The sequence below is a fragment of the Capricornis sumatraensis genome, chromosome 7, assembly GCF_032405125.1.
Source record: "Capricornis sumatraensis isolate serow.1 chromosome 7, serow.2, whole genome shotgun sequence".
Classification (NCBI taxonomy): domain Eukaryota; kingdom Metazoa; phylum Chordata; class Mammalia; order Artiodactyla; family Bovidae; genus Capricornis; species Capricornis sumatraensis.
In genome coordinates this window covers 116496158-116520996 of record NC_091075.1, presented here as the reverse complement: position 1 = coordinate 116520996, position 24839 = coordinate 116496158, and the positions used below count along the sequence as shown (strand labels likewise).

The 24839-nt window shown below is 60.6% G+C and overlaps 1 protein-coding gene across 1 annotated transcript in view; it reads left to right on the top strand.

The window, feature by feature from the left end:
* The window catches only part of ABLIM2 (actin binding LIM protein family member 2), a 107785-nt gene that overhangs the window by 2524 nt on the left and 80422 nt on the right, over window positions 1–24839 (top strand). The window contains exons 2-6 of the mRNA XM_068975420.1: window positions 525–708; window positions 3547–3662; window positions 10419–10545; window positions 13479–13572; window positions 23701–23788. Of these exons, the coding sequence (XP_068831521.1) occupies window positions 23755–23788 (34 nt within the window). The 5' untranslated portion in view covers window positions 525–708; window positions 3547–3662; window positions 10419–10545; window positions 13479–13572; window positions 23701–23754. The remainder of the gene's footprint in view (window positions 1–524; window positions 709–3546; window positions 3663–10418; window positions 10546–13478; window positions 13573–23700; window positions 23789–24839) is intronic.

The following is a 24839-nucleotide window of genomic DNA, read 5'->3' as shown; positions in this document are numbered from 1 at the left end:
GCCTGCGTGCCTGGCCTATCTCCCTCCTGCAGGAGGTCCGGCCTCATCCACACTGGGGGAAACCGGTGCGGAGAGTCAGGAAGCCTCGCTGTGGCCTGGGGGTGATCATTTGTCCTTAAGGAATCTTCCCATCCAGAACAGGGCCTAGCACATAGTAGGTGCCCAGGTACTGACTGCCTCCCCCATCTGGTATTTCTGTGCTGGGGACAGCACAGCTGGAGGGGCTGGGGGCTCATGGGCATCTCCCCTTCATCCCTGGGGGCCTCAAGGAGGCGAGGAGACCCTGGACTGGGCCCCCAGCATGGCCTCGTTCTCTTCCTGGGCTGGTGTCCCTTTCTAGAGGCTTCCACAAGGAGGTTCACTCAGCTCCAGGCTGAGGGGCCCAGGCTGGAGTCTGAGCCTGGACCCCGGCATCCCAGGGATTCACCGAGCCACCCCAGGTTCCCCCCCGTGGCCCGTGTGTGGCCCGTCAGGACCGGGGAGCTGGTGGTCGCCTGCTAACTCGGCTCTGCCTGTGTCCCCAGCGTGCGGCTGTGACCTGGCCGAGGGCGGCTTCTTCGTGCGGCAGGGCGAGTACATCTGCACGCGGGACTACCAGAGGCTGTACGGGACCTGCTGCTTCAGCTGCGACCGCTTCATCGAGGGCGAGGTGGTGTCGGCTCTGGGCAAGACCTACCACCCCGACTGCTTCGTGTGCGCCGTGTGCCGGTGAGTGGGGCCGCCTCCCTCTTCCTTGCCTCCCTCTCCTCCCTGCTCCTTCCTCCCCCTGCTCCCTCCTCCTCCCTCCTCCCCCTTCTCCCTCCTCCCTTCTCCCCCTCCTCCCCCTTCTCCCTCCTCCCTTCTCCCCCTCCTCCCCTTCTCCCTCCTCCCCCTCCCGCTTCCTTGCCTCCCTCCTCTGTCTTCCTTGCCTCCCTCTACTCCCCCTCCTCCCTCCTCTCTCCTCCCTCCTCTCTCCCCCTCCTCCCTCCTCTCTCCTCCCTCCTCTCTCCCCCTCCTCTCCCCTCTCTCCTCCCTCCTCTCTCCTCCCTCCTCTCTCCCCCCTCCTCCCTTTCCTGCCCCTCTCTCCCCCTCCTCCCTTCTCCCTCCTCCCCCTCCCGCTTCCTTGCCTCCCTCCTCTGTCTTCCTTGCCTCCCTCTACTCCCCCTCCTCCCTCCTCTCTCCTCCCTCCTCTCTCCCCCTCCTCCCCCCTCTCTCCCCCTCCTCCCCCTCTTCCCCCTCTCTCCCCCTCCTCCCTCCTTCCTCCTCCCTCTCCCGCTTCCTTGCCTCCCTCCTCTGTTTTCCTTTCCTCCCCCCTCCCTCCCCCTCCCTTTCTCCCACTGGCTCAGGGCCAAGTGTGGAAGACACACCCTGACCCTGCCTGGAGGCACACCTGTCCGGCTCCATGCCCTGCGGGCCCCCTGCCCCTTGCCACACAGGACTGAGCCCTCTTCCGGGGACGCCGAGGCCCGTGGGTGCCGAGGCTACCAGCCCATGGCCGCCGATGGCTTCCAGGGTGTGCTCCCCTTCCCTCGCCCCGGCCTCCGTGGCCCCCTCGGCCCGGTCCTGTCCCGTCTGCCGCCTCGGCTTGCCTTCTCTCACGTTGGTGCTGCGATGCCCTCGCTTCATCCCCTCTGAGCCCACCCGCTGGCGCTCCCCTCTCCTCTGCTGTCCGGGAGCAGCCCACCTGTGGCCCCCGCCCCTGGTCTGTGGGCCCCAAAATCCACTAGGCAGCGCAGGCATCTCCCCAGGCCCCTCCCGTTCCAAACCCCCCCCGAGCTTCGGCCCCGCTCGGGCCCAGAACTTGTGTGCCTGGAGTCCCACCAGGGCCTCGGTGCCGGGCCCCTGCTGTCCCCGCCTGTCACTGCTCCACGCCGCCCCCATGGCCTCCACGAGTAGGTGTGGGCTGCCAGCCCTGCTGAGAGGAGCGCCGCGGTGTGCTCCCGTCCCTGCGCTCCTTCGCTCACTCGGTCGCCTGTGCAGGCGTTCCTCAGCACCTCCAGGGGCCAGGCCCCGGGCTGGCACTGGTGACTGGAGCCGCCTTAGCCCGGACCCTGCAGGGCACAGCGTCCAGCGACACAAGGGCATGGCCAGACTGGCCTCCCCTGGGGCCTCTGCCCTCCCTCTCTCCTCGTGGGCCCGCTGCCATCCTAGCCCCACAACCCAGTGGGCACCGTGTCCTGGAGCTGCCCAATGCGAGTGCCCACAGGCAGGGGCTGGATCAGACTTCTCTCTGGTGCCCAGAGCCTGGCACGGAGCAGGTGGGCAGTGAGTCATCCCTGGAGGCAGACTGAGGGGCTCACCCTCAGCCACAGGGCCGCACCCACTCCTCTCTCTACCCTGCACCTTTGGGGCTCGGAGAGGGGTCAGCGGGCAGTGGGCATCCTGCCCCTCCCCCTCCCTCCCCCTCCTCCTCCCTCCCCCTCCTTGTGCAGCCCCAGATACATCGCTCCCAGGGGAATGCTCCATTTCTAGAAAACAGACTGAAAACCTCCGGGTTTGTTTTCTCTCTGTTCTCTGTCTCACCCCACCCAGCTGAAAGGGGACTTTCTGGAGTGCTGTTCCTGAAGCTGTTTTCTGTAGTTACAGCCTCTGCTCCAGACAGAAATGGGAGCTTTGTCAAGGGTGGGGGAAGGTGCTGAGCCAGGAAGCCAGGATGACAAGGGGCATTTCTAGCAGAGGGCCACTGCGTGTTGCGGCAGCCTGTCTGGGTCGAGTTTCCCCCAGGGTGGTCTGCATGTCTGATTTCTCTGCGCGTAGCTTAGAGACATAATCACCGCGTCTTTGAAGAGTCCCCTCTGTGATCTACCCTTTTAGAAATAACAGCTGATGGCTCTGTGGTTCTGGAGTCACCGGGCCTGGACTTATCCATCCACTATAAACAACTAGAAAACAAACCAAAAAAAAAAAAAAAATAGACAAAACAGTTGTTTTGGGGGATACTGGGGCCCAGGCAGCCCAGGACCAACAGAGGAGTCGAATGCCGGACCCCGGTGAGCACCCAGACTCCGCCCCCAGGCTGTTTCTTGAGCCAAGGAGGATATGGCGTCCTCCCTGGATTAGAGACAGAGCCCGACCAGCGTGGCCGAGGGGAGGGCGCTGTGCAGAGCGAGAGTGCGGGGAATCGTGTAGCGCTCCCTCTGGACCCTGGACCACAATGGAACCTGGCTGGCAGCAGCAGGCGTTCAGTAAACGGCACTGTTGCCTTGACTGCTGAAGTGAGCAGCGGCCCGGGGGGTCAGAGGCGGCGGGGTCGGATGCGGGAGGCCCACAGCCTAGACTGCCCGGTGGACCGGTGGCTCGCCGCCGTGTGTAAGCGCCAGCCGGCCCCCGCCTGCCCTCCCCACGGCCGCGTGGTTCCTCCTGCTGGCGTGATGAGGAGACCGCGCCAGGCCGTCCAGTGACCAGTCTGAGGTCGCCTGGAGGGGCCGCGGCGGCGCCTGCGCGGGGAGGCCCTGCGTCCTGGGCCTGGTCTCCGGGGGAGGGCCGCGTGGTGTCCAGGGTGGTGTTCTCCCAGGAGAAGAACCGGGCTGGGGGGATCCTGGCTGGTAACGCGCTGTCTTATTCCAGGTCGCCCTTCCCGCCGGGGGACCGAGTGACCTTCAACGGCAAGGACTGCGTGTGCCAGAAGTGCTCCCTGCCCCAGTCAGCGGGCAGCAGCGAGCCCCTGTGCCAGGGCCTCTGGAGTAAGTGGGCGAGGCAGGGCTGTGGGGGGCGGCCTCTGCGGTGCTGGGAGGGGGCCTGACGACTCTGGGGAGCAGTGGGAACGGATAGCTGTGGATAAACACACCGCAGGGAACCGGGGCCAGGGGTCTCGGGCGCTCCCGCCTCCGAGCCTTGGCTTAGCCCGGGACGCCCCCACCTCTGGCCCCTGTGTGCACTTCCGCCTTCAGCCTGGCTCTAGGCCACCTCCTCCAGGAAGCCTCCCGGCCTCCTTCTGGCCCTCTCCCTCCAGCACCCACACTCAGCTCCCCACCATTCATTCCACACCACCCAGAAGCCCGTAGGGAGGGCCATGAGGAGAGCGGTGACCTCTGGGCTCCTGTGGTCTCCGGCTCTCTGATAACTGCTCCATCCCCTGGGAGCTGAGCCAAGGTGTGTATGCAGTGGGTGCTCAATACATGCTTCTGAATGGAGAAGGGGGTTGTCAGGAGGCTGTGGACCTGAGGCAGAGTGAGAGCAGGGTGGGGGCAGAGAGGTGCTGGCCTCATGGCCTGGGTGGCTGTTCTGGGACCAAAGATGGGACAGAGGGGTAGGGAGGGAGCCCAGCACTCCGGGACGGCTTCCACAAGCTCCCACTGCAGAAACGGGGTGTTCAGAGCCCACCCTGCATGCAGGGCCAGAGCCATATGTCCTGAGGCAGAGGAGGGATTTCTGCTGACCCCCAGAGCCAGCCCCTTGCTCACAGTCCCCTCCCCACCAGCCCACCTTGTCCCTGACACTGGAATCTGCACAGAGAAGGCTGCATATCCTTCTGGAGCCAAATGTCAGCTTCAGGGGCTGCTAAGAATTTTATCTGATAAGTGAGGTGCAGCCTTCATCCCCAGGGAGGCAAGCTCACAGCAGGTCCCACTGGGGAGGCTGTGGCTCTGGGGTCTGCTGGGAGAGGTCTCCATTCCAGCTTTCTCTGCAGCTGAGGTTTGAATTGATTAAAGAATTTGAGGATGTGCTCCAACAAACAATCCTATTATCATTTAATCTGAAATAGCAAAAAAAAAAACAAAAAAACAAAACAAAACCAACAACTACAGCTTAATTCAAAAGGCAGGGATTCGTTTAAACAGTTTGTCCAGAGCATCCCGGTAGCCGGAGCGAAAAGGGAAGCCTGTCCAACCACAGACTCATTGTCTGAGACTTCTTTTTGAGATTTTTAAAAAATGCCATGGGCAGAAAGGCTGCCCTGTCCAAATGAAAATTTATTTTAAAATATCAAATTTGTGTTTTCAAAAACAAATGCTCGCTTGACCCCTGGATGGTCTAATAATAGAAGCTGCCCCTCCTCCCAGTCCACAGCAATAATCTGCAGCTTAGAGCCATTTTTGTGCCCTGTTGTTGAGTCGCTCAGTCATGTCTGACTCTCTGAGACCCCACGGACTGCAGCACGCCAGGCTTCCCTGTCCTTCACTGTCTCCCAGAGTTCACTCAGACTCACGTCCGTTGAGTCGGTGATGCCATCCAACCATCTCCTCCTCTGTCGGCCCCTTCTCCTCCTCTTTCCCAGCATCAGGGTCTTTTCCAATGAGTCGGCTCTTCGCATCAGGGGGTCAGAGTGTTGGAGCTTCAGCTGCATTTTGGGGCCTGGACAGCACTGAATGCCCGTCACCAGCTCGTGGCTTCTGTGTGGACATCTGCACATCCCAGCTCCTGCCTCCGTTTGTCCCCAGAGCAGCCTGAGGGCAGGGGTTCCTCCCTCCTTCTCCAGGAGCATACGTGCCCTGAGCCTGGCCGGGAGGGCGGATGTGCTGGGTGCCCAGTGAGGGACAGATGGGGCTGAGCTTTGAGCCAATCCCTTTAAACTCCAAAGAGGGGAACCTGCCCTGCTGTGAACAGAGGCTTTTTCTGAGATGCTGTTTGGTCTGAAACTTGAAGCACAGGCTTCAGGAAGTGGGCATTGAGGTGAGGGTACTGCATGAGGTGGGGGCAGCCGCCACCCCCATGTGAGTGGACAAGGGGTCTTCTGTGTGGGGGCAGGGGGTGGAAGTGACACCAAAGAGACCAAAATCAGGTGGCAAAGCCATACCAGGGGGCTCCAGCTACATCCTGGAGGCAGTAGGGAGCCAGAGATGGCTACTGACGGAGGGAGTGCCCACGTGGGTTGGGAGCACTGGGAGTGTGAGCCTGAGCAGCGGTCTGCCCTACAGGGGGTGGCGGGGGGGGGACCTTAGGGGAGGGGTCCAGTCCCTTCCTGCCCCCCGTCCTTCCTGCCCGCCCCATCCTTCCTGCCCCTAGTCCCTTCCTGCCCCTGGTCCTTCCTGCCCCCCACTTCCTGCCCCCAGCCCCTTCCTGCCCCCCAGCCCCTTCCTGCCCCCCACTTCCTGCCCCTGGTCCTTCCTGCCCCCAGTCCCTTCCTGACCCCTGGTCCTTCCTGCCCCCCATTTCCTGCCCCCTCTTTCCTGCCCCCATCCTTCCTGCTCCCCATCCTTCCTGCCCCCCCCCCCGTCCTTCCTGCCCCCTGGTCCTTCCTGCCCACCCCATCTTTCCTGCCCCCATCCTTCCTGCCCCCAGTCCCTTCCTGCCTCCAGTCCCTTCCTGCCCCCAGTCCCTTCCTGACCCCCACTTCCTGCCCCCCTGTCCTTCCTGCCCCCATCCTTCCTGCCCCTAGTCCCTTCCTGACCCCTGGTCCTTCCTGCCCCCTCTTTCCTGCCCCCTGGTCCTTCCTGTACCCCCATCCTTCCTGCCCCCCCCCCCGACCCCTGTCCTTCCTGGCTTCTGTCCTTCCTGCCCCCCGGTCCTTCCTGCCTAGGGTGCACAGCTACAGGTGGCCACTTTTGGGTGCTGCCTTCCCCAGGGGAAGTAGAGTGACCGGCTCCTCCCATGGGAGTCTCGCTCAGTCCCAGGGCCCTGAACCTCCCTCCTCCGCTCTCTGGCCTGAGCCTGTTGCTTAGTAACAGGATCGTGCTTCTGGCTGGATGCCAAGCCTTCCCTGGGCAGGGATGCATTCCTCCCTCTGGGTGCCCACCACCTCCCTTCTTGCCTGAGCCTCCACGATGCTGCGCCCTGGGCTGCCTCTTCCACTGCCTGGGAGAGAGTGTCCTCCCAGAGGGCCCCCTTTGCTCCCAGCCAGGCTCCCCTTTTCCAGGCTGCCCCCTGAGTCTCCAGCTCTGAGCTGGTGGCTGGTTGGAGCTGGTCACAGCCTCCTGACACAGTCCAGGAGGCTCCTTTGCTTTGCCCATGTATGGAGACCAGAACCAAGGCTCCAAGCAGGCTTTCCTGACTTGGGCACTGTTGACCTTTGGGGCCTGATGATTCTTCGCTGCTGGGGTGACCTGTATTCCGGGAGGGTGTGCGGAGCATCCCTGGCTTGGCTCACAGAGACCCAGTGCCATGCCAGTTGAGGGGCAGCACTGAGGCCAGGCTGCATGGAATGGACGCTGCCTCTCACCACCTGTGTGCCCTGGGTGAGTGGTATCCCTGCTCTGGGCCTTGGGGATGGACGCAAGGTCAGTAGTGGGTGTGGGTGGTGGCCTGGAGGGGCAGCCTGGGGCAGGGGCAGCCAGGAGGTGGGAACCTGGGGCCTTGGACGGGGCAGCGCTGTCTGAGTTGAGGAGCCCCCATGGTTCCAGCCAGGATGGGGTCACACCCTGAACCTGAGATCCCCCCTCGGATCGAGGGCCTGGAGGCCACCAGAGGCAGGGGGTGGGGAGAGGGGCAGGAGTGGGCGGGGGGGCCCTGGCACCGGGGCCTCCGCTGGGTGTGTGCTGGTGAGGAGCTACAGGTGGGCTGGGGCTTCACCACCGGGGCAGTGGCCATGGGCTCCTCTGTGTCTTCTGCCCGTGTGACTGCTCTGTCCTCATGCTCAGAGGTGGGTGATGGGGCTGGAGCCTCAGTCCCCCTTTCTGGAAATGAGGTGAACCTCTCCCTTGGCGAGACTGTGAGGTTCGATGAAGGGGTAACATGGAGATGAGGGGGGGACCAGGCCCCATGGGAGGAGCAGGCCCGCCAGCTGCCTTGTGGGGTGCAGCGGCTGCCTTGTGGGGTGCAGCGGCCTTGTAGGGTGCCCGGAACCAACATCCCTCCTGCCCCACCCCCACCGCATTGCAGTCACAGCCTGGGAGAGGGTGGGATGCACTTCAGTTCAGTTCACTTCAATTCAGCCCAGTCGCCCAGTCGTGTCCGACTCTGCACCCCATGGACTACAGCACTCCAGGCCTCCCTGTCCATCACCAACTCCCAGAGTTTACTCAAGCTCATGCCCATTTACTTGGTGATGCCAGCCAACCATCTCATCCTCTGTTGTCCCCTTTTCTCCTGCCTTCAATCTTTCCTAGCATCAGGGTCTTTTCCAATCAGTCAGGTCTTCGCATCAGGTGGCCAAAGTGTTGGGAGTTTCAGCTTCAGCATCAGTCCTTCCAATGAATGTTCAGGACTGATTTCCTTTAGGATGGACTGGTTGGATCTCCTTGCAGTCCAAGGGACTCTCAAGAGTTTTCTCCAACACCACAGTTCAAAAGCATCAATTCTTCGGCGCTCAGCGTTTTTTATAGTCCAACTCTCACATCCATACATGACTGGAAAAGCCATAGCCTTGACTAGACGGATGCACTTGAACGTGCTTTATCTTTCCCAGTGGCTGCTCACAGCTCCTCCCACTCAGTCCAGTTCCTTGGAGAAATCCCAGGTCGAGCCCATAATTTCTCAGGCACTTTTAAGAATTAGAACCCAGTGGGTTCCTTGCCATCAAAGGTCACCCTCTGATTAGACCCAGAGCTCCCTGACCCGGTTAGATCTGAGGGGACAGTGGGCTTCACCCCACTCCCGCCCCAAGACCCCAGCTAGGGCTCAGAGGCCCCCGGCACGTCCTGGGTCTCAGGCACCCTGTTAGTGACAGGGCTGGGCCTTGAACCCATGACCAGGTCTGGCAGAGGAGGGGGCACTTGAAGGGAAACAGGGAAACTATCTGGAAGATTCTAGAAGGTCATGCTGGGGAAGGGACCCAGGCCTGTCATGCTGCTGTGATGGCAGAGCCAGGCCCAGGTGGCAAGAACGAGGCCTTCCAGGTGACCTCTGCCCCACCTCTGCCCTGGGCTGTGGGGACACACTCCCTCAAGGACATCCCGTCATTGACAGCAGTTGTCGACTGGATTTCTCACACAAGGTTCCACCGTCACTGGCAAAGCAGTGCGAACCATGCTGAGCTCCAGATGTTTTCAGAAAAGGATGAGTGCGTCTCCATGACAACGGTCCTTGCAGCTTGCTCTGGCCTCTGTGTTCACGGCTCACTGTTAATGAGGCTGCACCCTGAACTCAGAGGGGATGAGTGAGGGGGCTGGGGTTAGGGGAACGTCCCCCGGCAGCTGCAGGTGGCACGTTGGGCTGAGACTTGGACCCTGCCCTGGGGGAGGGCGCGCTGCTAACGCGGCCAGAGGCAGAGAGGAGACGTGAACCTCTCCCCAGGGCTTCCTCTCAGCAGTAGCAGGGGTGACTCCAGTGTTCACGTGTGCTCATTTGTCTGTCAAATGCATCTGCCAGCCCACGGGCCTCTGTTACTCTTCTTCATCCCCTGACAGCTGTGTGAGGCTGGTTCCTTTATCGTCCCCATGAAGCGCATCCCTGTTTTAGTGAGCACAGAGAGGTCACTGTCACACAGCTTGGGGGGCAGCCTGGTTCCCAGGTCCGTCTTTCCAGCCACTGCCAGCAGTCTGCCTCCTCCCAGGTCTGTCTGGCACAGCCCAGGAGGCTCCTTTGCTTTGCCCAGTTGGGGAGACCCGAACCGAGGCTCCAAGCAGGCTTTCTTGACTTGGGCACTATTGACATTTGGGGCCTGATGATTCGTTGCTGCGGGGGTGACTTGTGTCCTGGAGGGTGTGCAGAGCATCCCTGGCCTCCAGGCTCCGGGAGCACCCCTCCCTACCCAGCTGGGATGGTCAGAATTGTCTCCAGACATTGCCCAAAGCCTGGGGGAGCAAATGGCCCTGGTTGAGACTGGCAGAGAGTGTGTGTGGCCCAGGGTGGCTTGATCAGGGATGGGCGTGGCCGGAAGGGCAGGGCAGGGGTCCGGCCGGGAGCCCAGAGCAGGCTGGGGGCCGTGGGTGGGAAAGCACCAGTCACCTGGGGACCAAGGCAGTGCCAGGGGCCTGGTTCCAACCTGGGCTGGGACCCGGACCCGGAGTGCAGGACGAGGTCAGTGTGTCCCGTGTCTGAGATGCAGCACAGAAGGAGCTCAGAGGCCAGGCTGGAAGGCTTCCTGGAAGGGGCGTTATGGGAGGGGAGCACTTGGAGGTCAGGCGTTGGGGCTCCGACCTCTATCTCCGCACCTTTCCTAAGGGGGCACGGTTAGGGTTAGAGTTCACCTGCCCACAGAGGAGGGCAGAGGGGCCACCAGCGCTCCTGCCAGCATGGCACCCTGCGGCCCAGGGACGCTCCCTCTCAAGACAGCCCCCAGTGCAAGGGGCCTCTGTCCGAGTCCACATCTTGCCGAGGCCCGGAAGCCCATTTCTGGGGGGCGGAGCCACCATCGGTTCATCCGGGTATCCCTGGCTCGCGGCCCGGACTGCATGCAGTCAGCGCTCAATGCATGCAGGAATGAGCTTCAGGGTTTGTTTTCCACATGGTCACATCGGCTGTCGTGTAATAGCGTCCCCCTTCAACGCTGGACGCTCCCCTCTGTCCTGCCCGCTGTCCCTGCCCTCGTGGCGTGGGCCTGACATCCCAGCGCTGCTGGCGCCCCCAGCCCCGCGGCCCTCGCCGGGAGGATGACGTCTGTGCTGCGTTCTTTCTTACAGGTTGCGGGGGCTGCGGAGCCGAGATCAAGAACGGCCAGTCCTTGGTGGCCTTGGACAAACACTGGCACCTGGGCTGTTTCAAGTGCCGGACCTGCGGCAAACAGCTGAACGCGGAGTACATCAGCAAGTGAGTGGGCGGGGCTTCTCTGGTGTCCACCCTGCATCAGCAAGTGAGTGGGCGGGGCGGCCCACCTGCAGCTTGGAAGGGGGCAGGGCTCCTCCAGTGCCCATTCTGCACTCTGGGCCTCTCAGCCCCCACCCCAAGTCTGCAAGGCAAGCCCCGCTAGGACGGCAGGACTTGGCCTGTCTGTCCCAGAGCCCTCGCCCTGCCCCCGCCACCAGCCTGGCTTCCCTGCTACAAAGACACTCATTTCTGTTCATTGAGTCCGGACGTTAGTTAGCGCTCCCACCTTTGACCTTGTGGCAAGTGCTATCCCTGCGTGTCGCCCTCCCTGTGGGACCTGCTGCCCTCGCTGGCCCCCAGATCCCCGCCAAGCACAAAGTGGAGGTCAGCTGAGGCTACTGGCCACAGAGCCAGGGAGGGATGAGGGGCTCAGGGGTCATGGGTGCAGCTGTCCGCTGCCATGGTGCTGACGTGGGGTCCCTGACAGGTGCTCAGAGTACAGGGGTGGCTGGTTTGGGGTGCGTGGGGAGGGAGCTTGTGCGGATCAGGGCCCAAGCCCCTGCTGGTTGGCCAGGAGGGGGCTGCATTAGAATCCCCAGAAACACCAGGGATGGCAAGCCTCCTGACAGCACAGGGGAAGGAAGGGTCGTGGACTGAGCTCACGGAGCAGCTTCTCCGAGGGCAGAGCGGCTGTCTCCTGCCCGCCAGGGGCGTGGGGGCAACTTCTGTCAAAGGCTGTGCTGGCTCTTGATGCTCTGGGGGAGCAGAACCATCACAGGAATTGATTGGTTTAAAATAATTCCTGCAGTAAAATTGCAGAGAATGGAGCACACACATGTACATGCGTGCACGTGTCCGTGAGAGGTGCGTGTACACCGGGAGAATCCGGTCACTGTGTGCACCTGCATCAGTTTCCTGGTGGACCTTGTCCCCTGATTCTGTAAGGTGTGTGAGCTTTGGGGAACCCCGGGGAAGGCTCTCCGGGTTTCTCTGTATCGCTTCTTACAAAAGCATTTGGACCTACAGTTATCTCAAAATCAAGCGTTTCCAGGGAAACCGAGATGAGCCTCTGTCCAGGCTGGGTCAGGCTGGGTGAGTTTCTGCTGCCTGTTTCAGAGTAAGGAGAAGGAGTGAGTGACATGCAAAGGCGGCCTTGGGGACCGAGCACTTAAAATAAAATGCTTCCCAGCCCCCAGAGTGCAGCAGCTCACCCACACAGCGTGCGTGTTACCTAGCAGCCTCCGGAACTCATGAGGAGGGGCCTTGGGGTTGCCATGGAGATGTTTTCTTTGAATCTCCTGGGTTTGCTGCATGTACAGCCTTTTTTGGGGGCTGTGATCGGGGCCCTGAGGTCAGGACATTTGAAGGTGGACCCTAGGGGCTCAATTGACGTGTTCCATCGCCTGTGCAAGGAAGGACTGCTTTCTCACTGGGGGTGCGAGAAGCACCAGGACCCCGCCCCAGGCCTGTCCACTCCGGCCAGCATCCGTGGGACCCAGACAAGGTCCCGAGCTTTGAGGAAAAGAGGGTGCCATCAGCTCCTTCTGCTGACAGCTCGAGAGACCTTACCTTCTGTTGGCAGCTGAGCAGAAATCAAGACCAAACTGATGGCACGGCAACACACCAGCAGTGCCAGGGGGAGATGGATCAGAGCACCAGACGCCCCATCACCACCCACCGTGCCAGGCGCCTCCACACCCGACTCCTGATGGACCGGGCCTGGGCCAGGAGCACCGTCCTGGCTGTCGATGACAATGACAATGATAGTGGCCTCAGCCAGCAGCTGGCAGGTGCCCACCGAGTGCCAGGCACCGGTCACCCCTTGTCATACACAGACCATGCTCTTACGACCCCCACTTTACAGACAGGAAGCTGAGGCCTGTGCAGGTTAGGTAACCGCTGGGACTGGGGATCTGAGTGCCGGCCTGTCCGGTCGCCACTGCCCAGCCACACCCCACCCCACCCCACATGGAGCGCTGGCACTGCCCTGACACCATCACTGCCACATGCCCCATGGCTCGACCTCACCGTGATAACTCCGATCAACTTCTAATGAGCTCCGACCACATGCCACACACTGTTTAGGCCCGTGCCTGCATTCCCATCCTTCGACACCCGCAGGCCAGCTGTGACCTTGCAGCCCAGTGCAGGGAGCCCAGCGTCTGAGCAGCCCGCCTGCAGCTGCCTGGATGGATACTCAGGAGCAGCGCCCACCAGGACGCCCCTCTCATCCGTAATCCCCAAAGCCTCAAGCCACACCCCGCGCAGAGTTGGCCCGCTGCTCGCGGGCAGCGTGAGCACATTGCGTGTGGTTCTCCAGCTCCTTCCGAAGCAGCGGAAGGTCCAGGCCATGCCCGGGGACAGTGAGGGTCAGTCGCAAGGCATACCTGCCCTGCTTGGCATCTTGTCACCCCCAGACCTGTTTTCTGACGTGGGCAGCTTTGTCAGACCCCCTTGTCAGCTCGCAAGGATGCCCCAGAAGGAACAGGAAGCCACCTGATGAGGAAACAGACCATTTCACACCCAACCCGGCTGTTGAGCGTTGGACAGAGCAAACTGGAATGAAGAGTCACGTCTGCAGAAACTTCTTTTATTTCCCAGATGCAGTTTTGGTTCCTTGGGCTCTCTGGAGCCCTCCGCCAGCCCCTCGCTCACCCCTGGGCAGGCGGCCCCACCTCTGTACCTTGGTTTCTGCACCTGTGAAATGGGACCATCTTTGTGGTATTTCTTACTGGGCTGCTAGGGGGACTGAGGGGCCGTGCTGTGCTCGGCAGGTAAGTGCTGAGCACACGCCGTCCAAGGGCCCGCTGTTATCTGGAGTAGGAGGCAGTGGGCGTTTGCCCCTTGGACACAGCCCCTCTCCTTGGTGAGGACTGTCGGGCCTTGGGAGTCCTCAGGGTGCCCCCCCACCGTCCTGACTGCCGGCTCTGTTGCAGGGATGGGCTGCCCTACTGTGAGGCCGACTATCACGCCAAATTCGGCATCCGCTGCGACGGCTGTGAGAAGTACATCACGGGACACGTGCTGGAGGTGAGGAGGCCAGCTTGGAGGTGGGACCCGGGACCCGGCCTCGCAGATTCCGCCGCTCTAAGGCCTGCTGTGGGCCCTGGGACCTGCCTGCCCCCCTGGAACTTAACCGAGAGAATCCGAAAGGATTCCTTTGTGCAGGAATCCACGCCCCTGAGCCTCTGCCCCCCTCTTCCTCCCAGCTCTGCCAGAGGACAAGTCCAGGCTCTGCTCAGTGAGTGCCGCCTCCTCCAGGAAGCCTTCCCTGCCACACTCTCTCAGCTGTGTGATCTTGGTTCAGCCCTTTGGCATCTAGATGCGAATCTGAGGCTTGGGGGTTTTAAAAGGGAGCCTGTGCTCCTTAGCCGGTGCTCGCCCACTCCCCGAGCCCGTGGCGGCGCCGGTCCACTTGTGGTTTCTGTAGCGTTTCCACCTCTGGGCGTTTCCTACAGATGGAGAAGTACGCCCTGCTGTCCTCTGCGGCGGCCTCTGTCTCACAGGTGCCTGGTACACGAGCGCGCTTCAGTATTGCCCTGTGTCTCATCACAGGACTAGACCAGAAACGTGTAAGCTGATCGCTCGTCGTTGGACGCAGCACTGCTAACCACCCTCTGGCTGTGATAAATAACACTGGGATGAGCATCTGTTTTATTGACTTTCTAGTTTTCCTGAAGGTTAGTTCGCGGACGTGCAGAAACTGAGCCAGCAACTGTGAGCATTTTCAGGGCTCTTGAAAGTTGTAAAGTGCTTTCCAAAAAGTCTATTCTGATCTCCCACCCTGGGTGTAATCTTTATGAAATCCTGCGCCAGGTGAGAATGTGAACTTCGCTGTCATATGTCCCCCTTCCACCCCTAGAGGTGCTGTGTTCTGTCATTTTTAACCAATCAGAGTTCTTCTTGAATTTAAGTTCCCTTTCATCAGCGCTGCCTGCTTATACACTGGGGTCAGTCAGTCAGCGTTCTTGCGCTGCACTTGTCTTTCATCAGACCTGTCTGCTTCTGCGCCGGGGTCTTCGTGTGCTTCTGGCGCAGTTGGGCCGATGGCCGCACGATGAGATGGTTGCCGTCCCGTCCGCCAGACCTCTTTGTGTCTTCCTGGGTGGTGAGCGGGCTGAGCGATTGCACCCACATCCTCTGGATCCGGATGAACGCTGCGCCCCTCCCCTGCACCCCACCGTGACACCCCGCCTGGCGCCCCTCGTCCTGGGCCTCTCTCCTCTCCCAGCCCTTGGCTGCAGATCCTGCTCTGGGCAGTCAGCCCCCCTCCCACCCGACCCAGCTGCAGGACTGAGGCTTCTGGAGAATTCCCCCACTGGGGCCCTACCTGCCACAGGGCCCCAAAGACTGTTCCAGAGCTTCCGAGCTCCATCCTCCCAGGGGCTGCTCCCCACCCCCCCCACACCCCAGCCTGCCAGCCACAACGGCCTTGTCTGAGATTTAACGGGAGAGGGTCCAGGGTCACTCAGGGCTGTCTGCGAAGCTCCCTGGGCAAGGGTCTGTCCCTCCCCCCATTCACACTCTCTCCCACCTGGTCCTGGTCTGAACCCCTGTGCCTCCTGTGGGAGGCAGGCCCCCTTCCTCCCCGGGGGCCCCACCTCCCCTCTCACCTCCCCTCTCACAAGGCATGCCCCCCATCCCCGCCTCCGCTGGGGCCTGACCCTGCCCTGCCGGCCCCCTTCCTCCCCGGGGGGCCCACCTCCCCCTCACCTCCCCCTCACCTCCCCCTCACCTCCCCTCTCACCTCCCCTCTCACCTCCCCCTCACCTCCCCTCTCACAAGGCACCCCCCCAGGGGCTCCATGAACAGCTCCCATCCCCCTCTGCTGTCCCCCCCTTCACAGTCAGGTGTCTCCATGGGATGCTGACCTGCCCCCATCCAGCCCCCACCTCCCTCCCCAGACCATGCTCTGCTCGCCTCCCCCAGGCCCGTCTCTGTGTCCGGGAAAACACGTGCTGGCCAGCGGCCACCCCACGCGGGGCCGAGCCTACTTGAACCCAGGCTGCCCAGCCAGGCCCCCCGCCGCCCGCCCCCCGGCCTCTCGCCCTGTGGAGTCACTGGTGGGCGCTGTTCTGCTTCGGTGCCGCCCGATGCCCTGAGTGGGGGCCTCTTGGGCTCTGTGGTCTGGGCGTCGCTGCTGCAGGTGTGGGTGGGACGCTCCTGACCCGGACCCTGTGGCCGCCCTGCCTCTCCCAGTCCTGAACCCGCCCTGTGCAGAGCGAGCCAGCATCTCCTCAGGGGACCCTACAGGACGCCCCCCCGCTCAGCGGTGGCCCTGGGGGTGGTGGGTGGGGTGGGGGGTCTCCCCTGACGGATCAGGCTCGGAGGCCAGGGAGCGACCCCGTCTGCATGTTGTCTTTGTTGGGTCTGCCTGTTAGCTCCCTGATTGACATTCAATGCTGGGCCCAACACAGGCTCCGGGGTTTGGGCACTGTGAGTGGGGTGTCCCCTGGTCCGCCTTGACCGTGAGGAGCAGGAGAAAGGCAGGTCTCGGTGGAGGGTGCAGGAACCTCCTGGGAAGATGAATGCTTTGTTTTCGCCCCTGCGGGCGAGCTCCGGCGCGGTGGTGGCTGAGTCGTCGGCGGGGCCCTGCGCGGCTCAGAGCATCCTCCGCGAGCCGGCTCCGCAGAAGGGGGGCTGCCGTCACCACGGCGGCGCTGCCTGGGCTCGGCCCAGAGCCTGCTGGCGACCTGGCTGGCCAGGCGGAGGGCTCTTATTGGGGAGCGGTGGCGGGGGTTGTGCGGCAGGTGGCCGGCCGAGACAGGACCTGCAAACAGGACAAGAAGGATCCAGACTGCCGGCTGGAGGGTGACGGTGTCTGTTCCTGCCGGCCTGTCCCTGGAGGGGCGCTGCAGAGGGGCCTTGGGAAGGCAAGGGGGGGTGACTGCTTGGACTGAGCTCTGGTGCCAGGACTGCGTGCAGGTAGGAAGCTCCCTGGGCCGGTGGGGAGGCTGTGCTGGCAGAAGTGGGGTGGGCTTGCTGGGAGCCGGGCCGATCAGCAGGGGTGAGATCCTTGAGGCACCTGCCACCAGCCCGATCCTGCTGACTTGCCTCCCAAGAGGCTCTCCTCTCCAGAGCCCGAGTAGGAGAGCAGCTCGGGGGCCCCTTCCCCGCCTGCAGGAGTCTGCCGCGTCTGTGTGCCTGGGCCTGGAGCCATCTCATGCAGGCGCCTGCCCGCCCGCGAAATGTGCCTTTAACTCCCTCAGCCACGCTAAATACTCAGCATCCTCTGCCCCATGCCCACATCCTGCGTGTCTGGGGTGTCTGTCCCCATGAGCCCGCTCCACACTGGGTCCGCAGGGGACCCGGGAGAGGCTGACACGGTCCCCCACCCAGTCGCTGGCTGGCTGGCCCCCTGGAGCGTGGGAGCAGCCCTGCAGGGCTGGCTCCGGGGGATGGAGTTGCTCTGCGGACGAGCTGGAAAGTGGGCTGGTGGTGCGTGGCCAGGGGACCGGGCTCTGAGAAGACCAACCAGCGTCTGATCCGGAGAGGAGGTGCCCAGTGAGGGGGTGTCCCTGGCTCGGTGGCCCCATCACCACCTTCTCCTCTCGTTCTCACTGGTATTAGCAGGAACAGGTGGGTCCTGGGGGAGGGGGTGGGCACTTCTTGCTCAGCCCCACCTCCTTAACCTCGGTCCCACCTGCCTCCTGCAGCCTGGCTGTCTCCATGGTAACGAGAAGCCCAGGGTCCCTCCGGAACCACTAATTAACCCCCTCATTCCCTTATTGCTTCCTCTCTGCTTCCCTTCCTCCTACCCCTCCTTCCTCTGCCCTCCACTCACCTTGCAGACCCTTCCTGAGCACTGTCCCACCCCGGCCTGGGGGCTGGGCTCCCAGGGATGACCGTGGTAGGAGTTCCTCTGCCTGGAGGACCCCTGGGGGGTGCGGGGCTGGCCACCTGAATGTTTCTCCATTTCAAGTGGACCGTCTCCATGACTCCAGAGCTGGCAGATTTGTGCCCCCCTCTCCTTTCCAGAACTTTCCTTTTCACCCTTGTGAGCTGGCAGGACTTTTATCACAGAGAGAAAGCAAGCCCCGACTCTAAACAAATAAAAGCCTTTCTGAAGGACAGAGGTGAAGTCAACTTTTCTCTCTCTCTTTTTTAAATTTAATGAATGTGAAGTCAACTTCTCAAGGCCCCAGCTTCTCTCTCTCTCTTTTTAAAGTTTAATGAATGTGTTTATTTTAAAAACACGCTCAGAAGGAACACTTGTTTGTCATAAATCAAAAATCACCTGTAATGAATATCATCACCCAGAAAAAAAACTACCGTTAGCATTTAAATGTCATCCTTGCTCATTGTGTGCACACACACCCACATAGACACACAGACACACACTCAGATACACACAGATACACACACAGATGCACACAGATGCACACAGACACACACTCAGATACACACATAGGCACACAGACACACAAGCAGATATACATAGACACACAGAGACACATGAAGACAGATATATGCACGCACGCACACACAGAGATTCACACTCATACTCACACAGAGATATACACAGGCATGCAGACACACACAAGGATAGATGCACAACAGATATACACAGACACCCACAGACACACACACACACAGAGACCCCCATGCAGGCACGTGCTGACTTGCCTGCAGCCTGACGCCGCGTCCCGGCTCAGCACCAGCAAGGAGTGGCGTCTCCACTCCTTGTCTTCAGCCGTCCATCCGTCAGCACATTCCCGTGCAAGGACCCTGGGCCGACGTGCTCGCTGCAGGACTTCTCAGAGCCTTGACAGCTGACGTGCCTGGAGGTGGAGTGTGCTATCTCTCTGCTCCCACACTCTGACCAGGATCCCCCTGTCGCATAGGACTCCGTTATGCATGACGGGTGGACACTGTTTCCCTATTCCAAACGTCTTTATGAGATACCCCCTCTGCGTGCAGCTCTGCTCTAGGGCCTGGGGACAGCAGAGGATGAGGGGACGTGGCTCCGTCCTGGACCAGTCTCCCCAGGTTGAGTGAGGGTGAGAGAGGGGCAGGGCCAGGGGGCCACACCAGCCTCGACATGCTCCCCCGAGCCCCTGAGCCCAGCACGAGCCTGTCCTGAGGCCAGTGGCATCAGCCGTGGGTCCAGGCTGACTCAGGGGCTCTGGGGAGGGTCTTTGCTGACATGGCACACAGCCAGGCTCTTCTTTTTGGGGTAAAATCTCCTTGGGCGAGTCAGATTGCAGGGCCCTCTGTGTGGGCTCCTTCACCCCACCCCCACCCATCCCCGCTGCATGCTTCCTGCTAAATAAAGGTTGTCGATGAGCTTCCTGGTAAATTTCATTTTGTCGGTATGCTCTATGATTAGACCTTTTAAAGATCTGGATCCGGTTCTGGTCATTCGCAAAGGAGACTAAATTAGCTTCAAATCCGGGGATGTGTCAGGAGCAGCCACAGGGAGCTGGCCATTCTGGGCTGGGGGGGAACGTGTGCCCTACAGGGCTGGCCCTGCGGGGTGGGGACCCAGGGGAGGCCTCAGAAAGTAGGCAGAGGCCAGGCCGGCTCTCCCGAGACGGAAGAGGCCGTGGAGGAATCTGGGAGGGGCAGGGGGTGCCTGCCTCTGATGTGCTGCGGGAGCCCCAGCCTCTGTGCTTCCCCTGTGGAGGAGGGAGCAGGGAGGGCTGGCCTGCTCCTCTCGGCAGGGAGGAGAGAGGGCTGGGGACCCAGAGGCTCTGCCACTTCGTGTTACCAGCCCAGCCCTCCGCGTTTGCAGTGCTTGGAGCCCTCCCCTCTGCCTGGGGGTCGGCGAGGAGCAGAGCCCGCTCAGTGCCCCTGGAGGCTGCGTTCCTAACGAGCCTTGTTCTGCTTGATTAAAGACGACAGCCGCTTGTCGGAAGGCACGCGACATCATTGTGAAGGCGCGCGCTGCAGAATCTCACGGGCTTTTGATCCCCTTGGCAGTCTGGGCCACCCTGAGCCCCACCTGGGTTTAAAGGGCTTGTGCCGCCTGCCGGGCGGGGGCTGGGGGGTCGGCAGCACAGGTGCCGCCCTGGGGCTGACGGCTGAGGCCCTTCTTGGACAATATTGGGGGGTGACGGAGCAGGAGGTGCAGCCATGTTCCGATGATGGGGAACGCCCGGCCAGTGTGACCACACCAGCAGTACCGAGCAGCGACGGGACTGGTGGAAGGCCTGAAGACTCGACTGTGTTTGAGCTTATGCGCCTGTCTTGGTTGGCCTGGGCTGCTATGCTGTGAACTGCTAGGCTCAAACAATAGACACTCATTTCTCACATTTCTGGAGGCTGGAATTCTGAGATCCAGGTGCCAGCCCTTTGGGTTCCTGGCTTGGAGATGGTCACTTTCTCCCTGTGTTCCCCCACGGCAGAAAATGCTGATGCCTCATCTCATAAAGACACTGAGGTCCTTATAAAACACCATCGGGGCCCCAAGAGTCAAGACTTCGTTTCTTTCCGCGGACAGATCTGTGAATAGTCTTCCGTCGTGTTTGTCCCACTCGCCCGGTGACGACCCTGTGGGCTGCTTCTACCTTCTGGCTATTGGCAGTGACGCTTCTATGCGGATTTATGTGCAGGTTCTGGGTGGGCGTGTGCCCTTATTTCTCTCGCTCTTCATTTTCCTACATACGGAGGAGTGGAATCGCTGGGTTATGGGGTAGTTCTATGTTTCCCTTTTGGAGTCACTGGCACTGTTTTCCCAGCAGCTGCACCAGTGTGCAACGGCTCCACCTTCTCCACATCCTCACCAGCACTGGCTATTTTCCATTTTGTTTTATTTAAATTAGACCCGGTGGCCCCGGTGGTAAAGAATCTGCCTGCAGTGTGGGAGACTCGGCCGATCCCTGGTCAGGAAGATCCTCTAGAGAAGGGAACGGCTACTCACCCCAGTATTCTTGCCTGGAGAATCCCACGGACAGAGGAGCCTGGCGGGCTACTGTCGATGGTGTCTCAGAGTCGGACACGACTGAGTGACTCACGTGTTCACTCCCACTGGTGGGCTGAGGCAGTATCTCGTTGGTGTTTGGGTTTGCTTTTCGTTAATGACGGTGGTGGTGAGCATCTCTGACTTGCTTCTTAACTGTTGCTGTATCTTCTTTGGAAGAAAATGTCCTTTCTCGTCGTTTACACGTTTTTTAGCTGAGTCCTTTGTCTTTTTTGTCGTTGAGCCGTAAGAATTCTTCATGTGTTCTGGATCCTCAGCCCCATCAGATCTATGATTTGCAGATACCTTCTCCCATCTGTGGTTTATCTTTGCACTTTCCTGATAACGTCCTTTGATTCACACACGTTTTAATCTTTACAAAGCCCAATTTATCTCTCACGTTGTTGCCTCTCGTGCTTTGCACCTCCTATCCAAGAGTCCACTGCCAAATCTGGGGTCAGCAAAATGTACTTTCTTCTGTGGTTTTATACTTTTGTGGGAAAACTCTTTTACTGGCATGTAACACACAGAGGAATCCATGAATCTCACAAACTGGGCACACCCAGGCAACCAGCATCCCGACCAGGAGAACACGTGCCCAACACCCCAGACACCGCCTGGGGCCCCCAAGGCAGCCACCACCCTGATTCTAACTGTATGGGATCTGCTCTGCAGTGTCTGGTCTCCGAGGCCTTGGGTCTTCTGAGGCCTCCGTGTTGATTGCTCAGGGAGTGGGGTTGTTGCAGGGGTGGGGGGAGAGATGCGTGTGAACATGGGATGCGTGCTGCAGAGTCAGGGACCGCCCAGCTCAGGGCAGGGGTCACAGGACCAGACTCCTGGCTCTGCCCCTCCTGCTGTGTGGCCTTGCCCAGCTTCCTCCACCTCTCTGCACCCTGATGGAAATGAGGCTGTCCCAGGGGTGGAGACCCGTTAGTGTGGGAAGTGGCATCCCCTTGCTCCTTGCAGAAACAGTTTGCTGGTTGCTGCTGTTTTTGGAGCCGGGAGTGAGGTCATCTGCCGGGGGCTGGGCTGGGTGATGCTTTCCGAATCAGTTCAGTTCAGCTCAGTTCTGTCCGACTCTTTGAGACCCCATGGATGGTAGCACGCCAGGCCTCCCTGTCCATCACCAACTCCCAGAGTTCACTCAAACTCATGTCCATCGAGTTGGTGATGCCATCCAACCATCTCATCCTCTGTTATCCCCTTCTCCTCCCGCCTTCAATCTTTCCCAGCATCAGGGTCGTTTCCGGTGAGTCAGCTCTTTGCTTCAGGTGGCCAAAGTATCGGAGTTTCAGCCTCAGCTTTCCAAGTGGAGGGAAGCGAGTGGACGCAGGGCCAGCCCCTCACGGTGGCCGCGGGGCTGTCTCTCCACTCATCCCTAATTCTCCTTGGTCTGGCTGGGGTTTCAAGCCTGTCCTCTTTGAAACCGTCCCCATGGCTTTCTCTTCCCACCTGCCTCAGTGTGGACGTGCCTTGTGGGTGTATGCCATATAGACCCCCAAGTGGCTATTGCAGAATTTCTGCTGTGTGACATCATGAGGGTGGGTTGTCCCCTCTCCCCCCGCCGAGAGTGAAGGGGGTGCCTGCCTGGGGAGGGTGTGAGGACAGGTGTTTAGAGCGCATGAGTCCTCAGTTGACAGCAGAGACCTGGCAACAGGTGGCTTCCGTTTAAAGCCAGGGCTGTTCCAACCCCTCCACTTACACCTCGGGGTAGGAGCTGCTGTGAGCACGTGGCGTTTTCACTGAAATGGCAGCTTCACTCTCGCTCCATCTGGGCCCACCACTGCCTTGTGACCTGCTCCCCAGATGTATCCCTGCGAACAGGGCTTCCTGCAGTGGCCCCAAGCCAGTCCTGCTCTCGGAGGCTCACTGTCTTGTGGGGAAGAATTTCCGAATGAATTATCAAACCCTGTGACCATGGGGCTGTGGGGGACCCCGAGCAGGGAAGCAATCAGGGGCAGCTTCCAAGAGGAGGTGGCATTGGAGAAGAGTTTGGGAACGTTCTGGGTGGCCCCGGGGGGAAGCAGCTCTTGGCCTGGAGACGCTGGGCCGCGTGGACTGGCACCGCCAGCCCCGCGCAGGAGAGGAGTCTGTTTTGGATTCTTCTTCCCCGATACTCAGGCTTCTCTTGTGGCTCAGCTGGTAAAGAATCTGCCTACAGTGCAGGAGACCTGGGTTCAATTGCTGGGTTGGGAAGATCCCCCAGAGAAGGGAATGGCCACCCACTCCAGTGTTCTGGCCTGGAGAGCTGGATACGACTGAGTGGCTTTCACTTTCAACTTTTCCCCCAGTACTCGAGGGTTACCTGGTTGGCACCAAAGTCACCAGTGGGGAAGGGGCAGGAAAGTGAGAGGCTTGTGATGAACTTTCACCTTGTCACTTACTGGTGCAAGAGTGAGTATTCCTGACTCAGATTCATGGAGGGGTGATTAACCTTCACATCTCAGCAGGCAGTGAGCGAGGGTTACGTCCACATTTAGCAGCGGGCTGCCCCCTCCCGCGGGTGAGGGAAATGGTCACTGTTCCGTCATGCTGAAGACAGTATTTGGGGTGATTTTTTTTGGTACCGTGTAGAAATAATCCCGGGTGTGGCTCAGCTAGTAAAGAATCTGCCTGTGACGCGAGAGACCTGGGTTCGATCCCGGGGTTGGGAAGATCCCCTGGAGAAGGGAAAGGCTACCCACCCCAGTACTCTGGCCTGGAGAATCCCATGGACTGTACAGTTCATGGGGTCGCAGAGAGTCGGACGCGACTGAGCAACTTTCTCTTTCCAACTTTGAGTTGGATGAATTTTAAGAACAATAAAAACAGTAAAACACTCATGGAGAAAAGGGAACAATAGAGACAAACATGACCTGTCGTTTTCACCCCGCCTGTCCTGTCCCTCCCTCTGGAGAAGTAACGTTAGTTCGGTGTCCGCACGGACATACAGAGGACCTGGCCCCCTCTGCCTCCTGGCGGTGGTGGAGACGGGAGAAGTGGCTGCTTCTGGAGGTGGGTCTCTGCTCCGAGGCCTGGCCCCCAGCGGACAGGGGCACGTCCACACACACACACACCCTGGACAGCCTGGAGCGTCATGGGCCCCGACCCATCCCCACGGATGTGGACTCTCCCCGCACGGCCGGCCCTCCCGCCTCACCTGAGCACCTGCGTCGGCGGTGGGGGCGGTGGGGGCAGTGGGTGGTGTGGCCCAGCTGATGCTGCTGCCCCGAGCCCCTGGCCCCGGCAGACACGCCTGTGCTTTGTGCTTTTTCCAGGCGGGGGAGAAGCACTACCACCCTCTGTGTGCGCTCTGTGTCCGGTGCGGCCGGATGTTCGCAGAAGGCGAGGAGATGTACCTGCAAGGTAAGAAGAGGGCCGTGCCGCCCGGGACTCAGGGAGCCAGACAGGCGTTCAGGGACCCGCGCCCTGTCCCGGGGTGCTGGCAGCTCAGTGAGCGAATTCCCGCTGGTTAGGGAGCCCCGCCTCCCAGCGGGGCCGGAGGTTGGGGGTAGGGCTGGCAGGCTTTCCCCACAGGGACCCTGTTCAAGAGCAGGACCCAGGACTGGTGGACGTGTGGGTCCCAGTAGCATGTGGTCTGTGGTTGCTTCAAGCCTGTCCTGAAAGGCCCTTAGCCCAGGGTGGGGTGGGCAGGCAAGTCTCAGGGTTTCCCGCCACCCCTACTCCTACCTCTGCAGGCTGATGAGGGGGAGTGGAAGCCACGGGCTGCTCCTGAGGCTTCTTTCCCGGTCAGGGGAGTCGCCAAAGCACCGGTAAAGAGAGCTTTAGAGGAAGGCGTGGCCAACCTTGTCGCCCATTCTGTGGGAAATCCCGGACCCATTCACCACTCAAATCACAGTAACAGTAGACTAAAGGCGTCCTGTGGCCCCAGACCTGGAGGAACAGCAGGTCACGGCCGGTCGTCCCCTCCCTCCTTCTGCAGGGGGCCTTCTTCGTAGCTCATTGCTGCTTGTTTAAAAAAACTTACATCAACACTCAGACCGGCGCACCCAGCTCCCAGCTATTTCTTTACGCGTTTATTGCCTGGGGTGCAGGCAGTTCTCCTCTGAACTGCACTTAGTTTTATCATTTTGACGAACCTGTCCCCCACCCCACCCCCACCACCACCACCTGTGGCTCATTCTTTCCTGACCTTGATAAAGATTGTTCACATACTTGTCAAAACGATAGGAAGACGTTTTGCAGTTCATGGCAGTCGGGGAGAGGGATCAGGCCGAATTCTACAAGGACAGTGCGGGGGGTTTATAGCCAAGGCGCTGGGGGTCGGGGAAATGTGTGGATGGAAAATTATCAAGAGGAGAACCGGAGGGGGACCCCTTGCTGAAGGCAGGCCCGGGGCCTAGACGCCAAGTCGGAGGCAGCGGCCGAGGAGCTTGGGCATATGTCAAGGGTTGGG